This window comes from Typopeltis vanoorti, chromosome 4, assembly GCF_054136105.1.
Source record: "Typopeltis vanoorti isolate ZY-2024b chromosome 4, IOZ_Tvanoo_1.0, whole genome shotgun sequence".
Classification (NCBI taxonomy): domain Eukaryota; kingdom Metazoa; phylum Arthropoda; class Arachnida; order Uropygi; family Thelyphonidae; genus Typopeltis; species Typopeltis vanoorti.
This window is the reverse complement of record NC_143552.1, coordinates 26,364,044-26,377,992: the sequence shown is the minus strand read 5'-3', so window position 1 is coordinate 26,377,992 and position 13,949 is coordinate 26,364,044. Positions and strand designations below refer to the sequence as shown.

General features: G+C 36.8%; 1 protein-coding gene across 3 annotated transcripts in view; it reads right to left on the bottom strand.

Annotated features, from left to right (window-relative positions):
- The window catches only part of Lztr1 (Leucine zipper like transcription regulator 1), a 510,326-nt gene that overhangs the window by 373,351 nt on the left and 123,026 nt on the right, over positions 1-13,949 (bottom strand). For all 3 annotated transcript variants that reach the window (XR_016548176.1, XM_090391043.1, XM_090391044.1), the window contains exon 7: positions 6,223-6,361. Coding sequence is in view for 2 of the 3 variants with exons in the window: in XM_090391043.1 (XP_090247169.1) it covers positions 6,223-6,361 (139 nt within the window). In the remaining variant the exon portion in view is untranslated. The remainder of the gene's footprint in view (positions 1-6,222; positions 6,362-13,949) is intronic.

The following is a 13,949-nucleotide window of genomic DNA, read 5'->3' as shown; positions in this document are numbered from 1 at the left end:
GCGGGTTGGAGGAACTGGAGGGAGATGGCTGGAGTGTTATGCGATATGAGGGCGCCGATCAATCTGAAAGGCAAAGTCTATAGGACAGTAGTGAGGCCAGCTATCACGTATGCTATGGAAACTGTGGCCCCGAGGAAAAATAACATCAGCAGGATGGAAGTAGCAGAGATGAGAATGCTTAGGTGGGTGTGCGATGTGACCAGAAAGGATCATCTGAGAAATGACTATGTGAGGGGAACAGTGAAAGTTACGAACTTAGGAGCGAAGATACAGGAGGCAAGGTTGAGATGGTTTGGTCATGTGATGAGGAAGGAGGACGAATATGTGGGAAGAAGGGTCATGCAGATGGATGTGCAAGAAAGGAGGAAGCATGGGCAGCCAAAGAAGAGATGGAGGGAGCTGGTAGAAGAGGACTTGAGGATGAAGAACTTGGATGTGGTGACAGCCCAAGACAGGAGGATGTGGAGGAGACTCATTATCAACAGTGACCCCACTTAAGTGGGAAAAGCTGCAGAAGAAGAAGAAGATTATGGAATACTAAGGAAGTGAAGTCATAAGCTTCTATATAGGAGTTGCCCAATCCTGTTCAGGCACAAACTTGTTTGCATATGCTTGGATAAAGGATTAAACCAAGTATATAATTTCTTGGTATCTTTAATTTATAATATAACCAACTGCAAAAATTTCTGACATTAATTAATTTAGAAAAATCAAAAAGGCACAGCTATCCTTATATGTAAAATGCACTTTCAAACTAACAAGACTGGCACATGATTCAAGCTCTCCCAAGTGGCTGCAAAATACCATGTACCTGCAGTATTACTTAGGTGGGTGAAATTTTATAGTTTTAACGAGAAAAAAGCAATCATCCAAATCATATGAGACAATCATATCTGGTAATTTAAGTTTTTCTGACCATGCCATTGAAACAAGTTACAAAATCAATGAAAAGATATACAACTACTGATGTTTCTGATTTGATATAAAATTGAAACTCAAAGAGACAAACATTATTTAATTTTCCTACCTAAATAGGAATAATGGCCTTAGTATTTCTAGGATTTGGCTGCCTACATCAGGACTTCAACTTGTCCTTCCAACCCAAAAGATTCGTGTCTGTTATTGTTTCAACCTTCTAATTACCATACTAGTTCCTACTGTTCAACTGATTATTCAATTCCGAATGATATTAATCCACAAACCAGGATGCCTCAGTAACTCTTATATAATGCTGTGTTATAGTTTTTTAGCATTATATCTAATCTATCCAAAACTAAATTTTGAATTTATAAACTTTTTTTTTTGAAACTAGACAATATTCTTTTTTACTATTTGATATGTATTTTCTTCATTCTTCCTTGCTCTCTCTGTGCCATATGTCAAGCTAGTTATAATGGTTAGAAAATTTTAGAATACCATAAATTTCCCACAGCTATATATGCAAGCTTCTGCGGTTATTTTCCATGAGATATCACAGTATATCCACAGTAAAATATTAATTTATTTACACCTGTGGATATACCATCATGATATCACATAGAATATTAACACAGCTATGTTTCAGCAACTGATATGATCTATTATAGTGTATACATGTGCTTAAGGATATGCAGCAATTAAAATGTTGAGTAACACATTTATAAATCAGCATGATGAATAATGAAAAAATTTTCATCATGAAAAAAAATTAACATATAAATAAAAATAAGATATATTATATATCCCTTAAATGACAGTTTATCACCTAGATTTATTATGAAAATATGAGTAATGATTATGCCCTGAAATCCTAGCTTTACTTAAATACAAAAATTCCGTAGTCACTATTTCGAAAGATAATCCTGTAATTATGAAATGCCAAGTAGAAAACTTTAAAATCACCTTCATTCATATCTTAAACAGATTTGGACATAATGATTACAAAACCATAATTTTGAATAAAATTCTATTCACCAGAAATATACCAATATTTCTAGAATATACTGCTGCCACTAATAATATTCACCATATTTCATTATTAATTAATGGTAGTAGTTGTCTAACTGAAGCAATCTTGCTACAGCTAAGATACTACTATTTACTGCCAAGGAATCTTTGCTTTGAAATCTCTGGTGTCATTATAACACGAGAGATTCCAAGGAGTCATCATGGAAGAGCACACTATACTGCACATTCGACTACTTAATTCTCCATCTGGGGTGCTTAAGGGTCAAAGCTGTATAACTGAGAGGAGACCTCCACATAGCCTTTAAAGGAATGCGGAGAACTGACCAGGGCTTCTGACCTAATGTCCAATCCTCACCTTCTCGTCGTGCACCTTGTTGGGTATCTACTTGGATACTGAACGGACGAGGATGGGCTGGCAATTTGGGATTTAGCCGACCAAATTGTATTCTTATTGGTTAAACCAAAATAAAAAATGATGGTACAACATGACAAAATTTCATGCCGGCTGGGGCGTCGCCCGGTTAAACAAGGCCCCCGTTGTTTTCGCCAGGGAACCAGGGCGAACAGCGAAAAGTCAGCTACTGCAACAAATCTGAAAACAAACCAACTCAACATCACCACAGTCAAAATGAAACACTTTGAGAACAGGAATCAAACCTTGGAGATTCAGTGGCAAACTCTGAAGAAAACATTGATTGATTCTGCCAGAGAGGCATGTGGTGAGGTTGTGTGCAAGGATAAAAAAATCAGAACTGAGGAATTAGATAAGTACCAGATCGACATAATAGGGGTGACTGAAACAAAAAAAGACCAAAACTGGTGAGATCTTTCTGAGCAATAAATACAAAATGTTATATTCAGGCAATGACAATCAAGGAAAAGAAGGAGTAGCCATAGTATTCAACACAAAATACGAGGCTAATCTTCTTGAATGGCAGTCAGTCTCAAGTAGAGTAATGTCGGCAAATATGAGAATGGGGAACTGGACAATGAGACTTATTTGTGCCTATGGTCCCACAGAAGGTTCTACTAAGGTAGAAGTGAAGTGGAGGAATTTTTTGAGGCTTTAGAAAAAGCAACTGAAAAAATGAAAATGGAAAAGTTTGTCCTTGTTGGGGATCAAAATAGCAGAGTAGGAAATGATTGTGAGACATACAAAAATATTTTGGGAAAATTTGGAGAAAAGAGCAAAGCTAATAATAATGGCAAATATCTGTTGGATTTCTGCTCAGGACATGCACTGGTTATTACTAACACCATGTTCCAACATAAAAATGTGCACAAATTCACATGGAGAGAAGAGGCTAGGAATAAGAAAAGTCTAATTGACTATGTTATTGTTGATAGTGATGTTTTCTCCCTGGTGCAGGACACCAGAGTGTACAGAGGATTTGAAATTGGAAGTGATCACTATTTAGTCTTGAGCAGGATAAAATTGAATTTCATATTGAAAAGAATAACATGTAAAAAAGCTTTAAAGCGAATAAAAGTTGAGCAGCTCTCAGATGTAAACTGTAGACTAAAATACAGAAAGATTATTGAAAAGAAAATGAAACACTTTGAGAACAGAAATCAAACCTTGGAGATTCAGTGGCAAACTCTGAAGAAAACATTGATTGATTCTGCCAGAGAGGCATGTGGTGAGGTTGTGTGCAAGGATAAAAAAATCAGAACTCCCTGGTGGACACAGAAAGTTAAAGAGGCAGTGAAGGAAAAGAAGAAAGCATATCAAAAGTTCCTGGCAAATAAGTCAGCTTTTACTCTTACAGAATACAGAGACAAATGTAAGAAAGCTAAACAGTGTGTAAAACTAGATAAACAAAAGTCATGGGAGGACTTTGGCAAGAATATAGAAAATAAATATCAAGAAGGTGGCAAAATATTCTGGAGGTTGTTGAAGAAGCTTAGGAATGGAGGAAAGGGTGCTGTAAAAGGAGTTAGAGATGATAAAGGTGACATGAAAACAGGAGAAAAAGATATCCTTGAAGTATGGAGTAATTACTTTGAAAAACTGCTAAATGAAACAAGCAGTGATGACAGCACAGTGATAAAAAACACTGACCAGGCATGCAGTCAGGAATACATATCCATACTTGAAGTAGAAAAAGCCATCAAAGGCTTGAAATGTGGAAAGGCAGTAGGAGTAGATGATATTCGACCAGAAATGCTGAAGTATGGTGGTATAAAAGTCTTACAATGGCTGCACTGCATAGTTCATAAAGCCTGGACAGAGGGACGAATTCCCGATGATTGGAGTAGAGCTCTCATAGTACATATATATATATAAAAAGGGAAATAAAACTGAATGTGAGAATTACAGAGGTATTTCCCTACTGAGTGTTCCTGGCAAGATCTAAGCAAGTATACTTGAGAAACGGTTGAGAAGAATTGTGGAAGAAAAGCTTGGTGAAGAACAAGCTGGATTCAGGCCAAATAGAGGCTGTCAGGATCAGATCTTCACTTTACGACAAATAGTCGAGAAAGCATGGGAATACAACAAAGATCTGTATTTAAGTTTTGTCGATTTGGAAAAGGCATATGACAAGGTGCCAAGAGAGAAGCTATTCAATACGCTGCAGTTATATGGTGTCAATGAGGCATTATATCAAGCAATACTTAGTCTTTATTTAAGTTGTAAGTCAGCAGTTAGAATTGAAGGAAGTACAGGAAGATGGTTTAATGTTAAATCTGGTGTGAGACATGGATGTACATTATCCCCTCTGTTATTCATTATCTATATGGATCACATTATGAAGGAATGTGGTATTAAATCTGATATCAAAATTGGAGATGTTAATGTCAGCTCTTTGCTTTATGCGGATGATGTTATACTTCTAAATAAATCCGCTACAAGTCTGCAAGATTCTCTGACTAAATTGAATAGCTGTTGTAATAGATATGGTATGAAGGTCAGCAATAAAAAGACAAAGACAATGAAAATAGGCAGAATCATTGAAAATGTCAACTGTGTTGTGAATGGAGAACCTGTGGAACAAGTAAAACATTTCAGCTACTTAGGCACGATTTTTACTGAAGATGGTAAATTAAATATAGAAATAGACAACAGAATCAGCAAAGCTGGTATGGTGGGAAGTCAACTGAATAAATTCATATGGAGTAAGAAAGAAATTAGTCGGAACACTAAATTAGCTGTATACAAGACACTGTTCAAACCAGTTTTAACTTATGGATCTGAGAGCTGGGTCAGAAGTAAAACACTTGACCAAAGACTAGAGACCGCCAATATGAGAGTCCTGAGAAAGATTAGAGGCGTGAACAGATGGCATCAATGGCAATATCATATTAAAAATGAGGATATTAGGAAAGAACTTGACATTGTCAGCATCCAGGAATGCGTTAGCAGAGCTAATCTCGGGTGGTATGGTCACTTAAATAGAATGGGAGAGGAAAGATTAGCAAAACAAGTGTTCTCTGCCAGGTTGGCAGCAAAATGACCTAGAGGAAGACCAAGATATAGGTGGGTTGATACGGTACAAAGTGCCTTAGACGATAGAAATATAAGATCTGATAATGTTGGAGTCTTGACAAGTAACAGACTGATTTGGAGGAAAATTGTAGATAGGAAGTTAGTAATGATGTAATTTTTTCATGTAGTACTGTCATATCCTATACACCCCTTGAGGGTACATGGCAGGAATTTGATGATGATGAATTCTCCATCTAGTATTACAGACAAAAATACTATTAGTGACAGTAGATGGAGTACCGCCACAAATAGTATTTTTGTCTGTTAACTGCATGTGTCCTCTGGCCTCCAGTTTGCCTGTATCTGGAATTAAAACTTGAGTTTCCAAAAGAAAAAACTCTGCTACCTCATCATGAGATGGGCTAAATCACCTTCAATTTGAAAAGGTCCATATAAATATTCTTCTAGTCATCATAAGAATATGGAACTCAAGTCATTTCCAATTGAAGGATGCAGTGTCCCTCATTAACTATACAACAAAGGCAAGACTGTTGTTAAGGTAAATGTTGTCCCCTATGCAAGCAGTATTTTGCTGCCTCTAAATTCAAGAACATATGTTAAATTAAAACCAAAAAATAGTGTTTTTATGGATGAGATACAATTTTGCCACTCCTAGGCATTGCCCTAGTTGCTTAGTGGGTGATGGCATCCCTGAACAGAAGAACTTAATGAAACAAAAAGTAAGTTAATGCAAACTAGTAACAGCTCAATGACAATGCTCTTTAGTAGAAACATAGTAAAAGCTCATTTCTAGTGGTAATAACTAAATAAAACAAGAGATTATTTACCTCCTCCCACACTTTACAGTCTCCTAACAAAGATATTGTCCACATATCATTAAGTCTAGCATTTCCATCATATCCTGCAAATATCCACAACTTTCCATCATAAACAGCAGCACCATGCGCAGATCTTGCCACTGGCTGTCTGTTTTTAAGAGATATGTCATGGGTTAGAAATTGTTAGATATCAGGTTAAAATCATGTTAAAATTCCATAATCACTTTAAAAAAAATAGTAGTTATTGAAATCCATAATAATTAACATTATCAAAAAGTACATAAGCATTTTTTCCCCCATGCAGCAGGGGGAGGCGGAAACAAATGAATAGATCATGAGGAGTGAAGTATAATCTAAGAAAAAAAAAAGATAAGAACAGAACAAAATGCTAAGAAAGGAAATACACAAGAGAGTGACAAAAAGAAAAAAGTAAATGCACGCACTCACACACACATATATATATATTAAAAAAATCTACCATTATATGGAGAACAGAAAAAAAATTAATAAACAATTCAGTGCAGACTGTAGCATATGCAGATGACATTAACATCACGTAAGGAAACAAAGAGAAAGCATAAGAAACGTATTTGAAATTAGTAAAATCAGCACAAGAGACAGGACTAAAAATTAATCAACGAAAAAACAAAATAATGATTAATACCAGTCAACTGATATAAGTGCAAAAATTGGGAACCTTGGATTCGAAAAAGTGGAACAATTTAAACATTTAGGAGTAATGATCATTAGCCAATCAAATGAAATGGTGGAAGTGCAGAAATGAATAAAGAGAAGTAATCAAGCTATTCTCTCTCTCTCTCTCTCTCTCATGTGTATTCAGTTCAAATAATATTCATTGGAAGACAAAAGTAAAAATACATAAATCGATAATTCGTCCAGTTGTTACCTATAGATGTGAAATCTGGATTTTTACAACAAGAGTGGAGAATTTGATTTCAGCTTTTGAAATAAAATCCTTAGAAAAATATTTGGAACAGTGAATGATAATGGTCTCTGGAAAATCAGATAAAACCATGAATTATATCAATTTTATAAAGAACCCACAGTATCCAGTGTAATCAAGTTCAAAAAGTTGCAGTGGGCAGGACATGGTTTTCGTATGAAAAATGACAGTATTCTTATGAAGATAATCAATAGTAAAATTATTGGTAAAAGACCAAAAGGAAAATCTAGAATAAGATGGATAGACACCATTACTCAAGATAGTAACATCACACTATTGTGTCCAATAAACTAATAGGATTTGGAGGCAACAAACTGAGCAAGGCTCTGCAATTTGGACTGCAGAGCCATAAGAAGAAGAAGAAAAAAGAAATTATGAAGTGACTTTTGTGGGGACAAGGTGTCTTGTCCCCACAAAATAGCAGAGAAAATAGAATTAGTACTGAACACTTGACAAGGGCATTTCATACTAGTGGAAATGCTTAAGGAAAAATGAAGAGAAAGGAAAACAGATAAGTAGTGTTCTGAAACTGTGTAGGCCAAAAATGCATACCGTCTTCTTTAGCTGAAGGAACTGTCAGTTAGATCTCAAAAATCAAATGTCATGTCATCATCATCATTCTTTCAGGGGTTTAGGCCCAGTAGCCTGTTCTGGTGTCATTCCATTTTTTTCATGGTCATCCCTGACCTATATTTTTTCCAACTAGGTGATAAAGAGGTTTTTTTTTTTTTTTTTTTTTTTTTTTTTTGGGGGGGGGGGGTAGTCTTGACCTGTCCATTCTTTCAGTATGTTCAAATCCACTTCTTTTGGTATTTGTATATTTTTGTCTCCAATACTGAGTTAAATTTTACTTCTTTACATATGTCAGTGTATATTGTTTTGTCAGAGAGAATATAGCCTGCTGTTCGTTGTAGGAATGTCATTTCTCTGGTTCCTATTATTTTTCTTCTGCAACTTTTATGGCCCATAATTCACTTCTATAGAGATGGTCTTGCCAAAACTTTGTACTCTTCTCATTGTGTAGGCTTCTGTGGAGAAAGGACATATTAGAATCACCATTTTCTGGTATTAAATCACTCACAAAGAAGTCAAAGAGAAATTATGTTTTAATTTGACTAGTTTTGTGAAAAAACTTTGTTTCATTTCATCAGGAAATAGCATGAATTAAAAAAAAAAAACTACAAGCAAAATAATAATGGTTAACATTTCTAATGAAGAATATTTGAAAATGTTTAAATCATGGAAAGCATGCTCTGGGGTTTAGGTCCAGTAGCCTGCTCCGGTCTCATTCCATCTTTTTCTTGGTCGTCCCTGACTTCTATATTCTCCAACTGGATGATTCACTGTTATGCTGGCTGCTAGTTCATGGGTTGCTGTATACTGTTGGTAGATACTAGCGTGTTGTGATTGATTAGGGAAGACCAGATTGATGTAAAACCTTGTGTTTTGTTATGCTGTAGAGGATATTTCATTTCAGCCAATTCTTTTAATGCACTCGAGTAAAAGTGGTATTCAATGTGGAGCCTTTCAGTTTGTTGCCATTAATAATGATCATCCACGGAGATCTCTTCGCACGCAAGGCCCGCCATTACGGCAAACTGAGGCTGAAATTAGCCAGACAACTTAACCGTCTGGCATTCCTAAAACGCTGCTGGGATAATCATGTCATCCCTAACTGTGTTAAATTTAAACACCGCTTCATCTCACAGAAAGCTCTCCGTATTTACAACCGCGCTAGCCAGGCATTACTTCGGGAACAAATTACCGCTACACGCGGTTCCCTAGCCGACATAAACAGAGCTATATCAACGCTAGAAAATGAGCTTTCACTTACGCTGAATCACGAACTTTGGTCGATCCTACATGACGTCTCGTGTTCGGCAGCTAAAAAAGAATTTGAACGAGTACGAAGCCGACATATCAACAAGTTTGATAAATTAACAAAGAACTCGGCGTCCAAACTACAAACCAACACTGTTGTTAACCTATCGTCAGCTACCTTAAAGCCAGAAGCACTCCACGCTCTGTCACGTGGTCACAACTTCGCCATTGCTCCTAGGAAATTACCGGCCGAGGAATTAATGATTCAAATTGAACGCGGGATTCGCCAACTTCCAACCCACATCGCCAACGACATTAGATTGGATGTAGCTTGTGTTCTCAATAAAGCAAAACCTCCAAAATCCAACATATCCATTAGTGAATACAAGGCACTACAAGAATTGAAGAGAAACAAAAAAATAGTGATCACCAAAGCGGATAAGGGGAACGCCACTGTGGTACTCAATCTTAAAGATTACACAGGTAAGCTCAAGGCTTTATTATTAGATCGTTCCACTTACCTCCCCATTGATTACAATCCCACCAACTCACAAATTAGAAAACTCCATAGGCTCCTTAAGAAGGTCACTTCTTGGCCTGTGGAGATTACCAACAGACTAAAACCCTATAACTCTAGACCCCCCCCCGCATATATGGGCTCCCAAAAATACACAAAGAAAATGTGCCATTACGTCCCATAGTGGATGGCATTGATTCCCCCACTTACAAACTAGCCAAGCATTTAGCCAAAGCGCTCTCACACTATACTGGCAATACATCATCACACACAAAAAACTCAGCCCACTTCAAAGCCAGTATAGAAAACCTTACACTCCAACATAATGACATAATGGTCAGTTTTGATGTCTCCTCCCTATTCACGAATGTCCCCCTCAAAGAAACCTTAGAGCTAATCCAAGCTAAATTTCCTCCCGATATCTCAGCCCTATTTCAGTTTACAATGAACTCAGGCTATTTCGTTTGGCAGGAAAAATTCTACAAACAGATAGAGGGGACAGCCATGGGTTCACCACTCTCCCCACCCTTGGCCAACTTCTTCATGGAGATGTTTGAAGAGAAAGCCTTAAACTCAGCCCCACAAAAACCTACCATATGGCTTCGCTACGTTGATGATGTTTTCGCTATTTGGCCACATGGCCCGGATTCACTCCTCTCCTTCCTAACACACTTGAACAACCAACACCCTAGAATCAAATTCACCCTGGAAAAAGAAGAAAACAATAACCTCCCCTTCCTAGACACACTAGTCACCCGCCAACCTGATGGAACCTTGGTTTTCTCAGTGTATAGAAAACCCACCCATACAGGCAGATACATTCACCAACAATCCCCCCCCCCCCTCACAACAATATGGAGTTATTAAAACATTATTCAACAGGGCAAAAATAATCTGTTCTAATGATCAAGCCCTAACCACTGAACTAAATCACATCCGTGACACTTTCTCAGCCAACGGCTACCCCCTCCAAAAAATCCAAAAAATACTTAACCCAGTTATCCACAACCCACCACCCCCTCCCCTTCACAAAAAATATTACTCTAAATCCATCACTATTCCCTACATCAGAGGCACCTCGGAAAAAATCAATAAAATCTTAAAAAAACATGACTTGACCACCTGTTACAAACCACACAGAAAACTGGCATCCCTTATCCGCTCCACCAAAGACCAACCACTTCCCCTAGACCTACCTGGTGTATACCAGGTCCCTTGCAGCTGTAAACTGTCCTACTTTGGCCAAACAGGCAGGACAGCAAATATCAGAATCTCAGAACACAAGGATTACATCCGATTTCACCAGTACAGCCACTCTGGGCTTGCAGACCACGCTCTGGATACTCGCCACAGAATAAGATGGAAGAAAGCCACAGTAATACACCGCAGCAAGTTCAAGTATGAAAGACTATTCATGGAATCAGCCTCGGCCCTTAGGAACATGTCAAACCTCAACAAATTTGGATGCATGAAACTGCCCCAAATTTGGGAAACTTTTATCAGAAGAACTTCAGCCCAAAGGCCAAGAACTACCAATATAGCCCGCCAGGGGGCACCATCAGGACTTTAGGAAAACGCTAGCTTCCTAGCTTCAGTCTCATTTGCTGTTATTAGTACTTGTGTGCACGTGTCTTTTTAGTAAGTTCCCAAGAAGATGGCAACGTGACGTTCGCCGAAATATCAGAAAGTGTATATTAAAGTTTATTTAATCTATATTTCCAGTATACGCTGTCAATTCCTTAAATATTAGTTATCATGTCTAACCAGCGTATAAGCCTCTCAACAAGAATACTAGATGTATTGTATCTGTTTTATGTGCTGCCAGCCCTGATTTGTGCTTTCTTTCATTCTCAACATTCTTGATTTGTTCCAATTGGTGTATCAGAATTTAGATTTTTTTTGTTGAAGCAATCTTGCTATTTTAATTGTGATTGATTGCATATATACAAAACTTGCCATTGAGACTAACTGTTAATGCAAGATTCTCTCCAACTTCTTTATTATCTAAACATCTGGCAAAACCTACTCAAACTTCACATCAAGCAAACATCCTTTTATGTGAAGAACACATAATACACTTCATAGAAAATATCAAATGCATCACATTGGGTCCTAGTGATATAACTGCAAGCTTGGACATAGTAAATTTTTTTCACAAATGTTCCAAGAATAAAAACCACACAAATACTTCAGAAAATTTCTAAACATTGCATTAATAGTACTTTTTTGAAATTTGAAGATTTTTTTGAACAGAAAGAAGGACTAGCTATGGACTCTCTCTCTCCTATGTTAGCTGATCAATTCATAGAATAGTTTGAAAAAATAGCCCTCCAGTATCAAGGAATACACCCAAAAATTTGGCAAAGATACACTGACTATAATTTTATCATCTGGCCTGGTTTTACTACCCAATTAGAAGATTTTGTTACTTCCCCGAACAACATTCATCCTTACCGTTGTTGGATATATTAGTTGAAATATCAGAAAAAAACACATTCAATTTCTCAGTCTATAGGAAACCAACTAACACAAGATGTTATCTAAAAGCAACTTCTCATCACCACCTAGCACAAAATATAGGCATCATCTGTTCCTTATGCAATAGAACCCACAGAATTTCTACAAATACAGATAAAAGAAACCAAGAACTACGGCATCTTAATTCTCCTTCCAAAAAATAACTACAACAGAACATTAGTCAAAAAAATTCTATCACAACCTCCAAAACAAACAAACCAAGAATATAAAGGAGCAGCGATTCTCATATATATATATATATACACACACACATACACAATCAATCACAGATAAAAAATAGCAAAATTGCTTCACCAAAAAAATTTAAACTTGCTTTCTACCCAATCAACAAAATCTCCAATAATCTGAAACCTCCTAAACCATCACATCCACCACTTAAAAAAAAAAAAAAACAGGTATCTATAAGATCTACTTTTACTCATGAGCATTCAAAGAATCAGCTGAAATGAAGTATCCTGTAAAGTGTAACAAAAAACAAGGCATGATTTTATATCAAATCTGGTCTTCTTAAACTATCACGACACCTTTGTATCTTCCAGCAGTATACAGCAACCCAGCATAACAGCAAATGCATGCTTTCCATTGTTTAAACATTTTCAAATATTCTTCAGCAGAAATGTTAACTGTTATTACTTTGCTTGTAGTTTTTTTAATTTATTCATGCTATTTCCTAATGAAATGTAACAAAAAATGTTCACAAAAGAAGTTGAATTAAAACATAATTTTTTTTTAACTTCTTTATGAGTGGTTTAAGACCAGAAAAGAGTGATTCTAATTTGTACTCTTATTCTTGTATGCTTTTGAACTAGATTAGGTTTGAAAATATTATTGATCATCCCTATTAATATTGAAATTTCAAACTTCCAAAAGATAATGTCAACTTCTTTTGTATATGATATACTTCATCTGAGGTATTTGAAGCAGTGAAGTTGTTTTACCATTTCATTTCCAATCATGATTTTACTTCTAATAGAAACAGTCTTCTAAAAGCAATGGTTTTCGTTTTGTCTGTTGATGCTGTATAACTGAGAGGAGACCTCCACATGGCCTTTAAAGGAATGCGGAGAACCGACCAGGGCTTCTGACCTAATGTCCAATCCTCACCTTCTCGTCGTGCACCTTGTTGGGTATCTACTTGGATACTGAACGGACGAGGATGGGCTGGCAATTTGGGATTTAGCCGACCAAATTGTATTCTTATTGGTTAAACCAAAATATAGAATGATGGTACAACATGACAAAATTTCATGCCGGCTGGGGCGTCGCCCGGTTAAACAAGGCCCCCGTTGTTTTTGCCAGGGAACCAGGGCGAACAGCGAAAAGTCAGCTACTGGAACAAATCTGAAAATAAACCCCAACTAAACATCACCAGAGTTAAAGATCGGTACTATCAACGTAAGAAGCCTGAATGGCAAAGAAATGGAGCTAGCTGAGGAATTAGATAAGTACCAGATCGACATAATAGGGGTGACTGAAACAAAAAAGACCAAAACTGGTGAGATCTTTCTGAGCAATAAATACAAAATGTTATATTCAGGCAATGATAATCAAGGAAAAGAAGGAGTAGCCATAGTATTCAACACAAAATACGAGGCTAATCTTCTTGAATGGCAGTCAGTCTCAAGTAGAGTAATATCGGCAAATATGAGAATGGGGAACTGGACAATGAGACTTATTTGTGCCTATGGTCCCACAGAAGGTTCTACTAAGGTAGAAGTGAAGTGGAGGAATTTTTTGAGGCTTTAGAAAAAGCAACTGACAAAATGAAAAAGGAAAAGTTGGTCTTTGTTGGGGATCAAAATAGCAGAGTAGGAAATGATTGTGAGACATACAAAAATATTTTGGGAAAATTTGGAGAAAAGAGCAAAGCTAATAATAATGGCAAATATCTGTTGA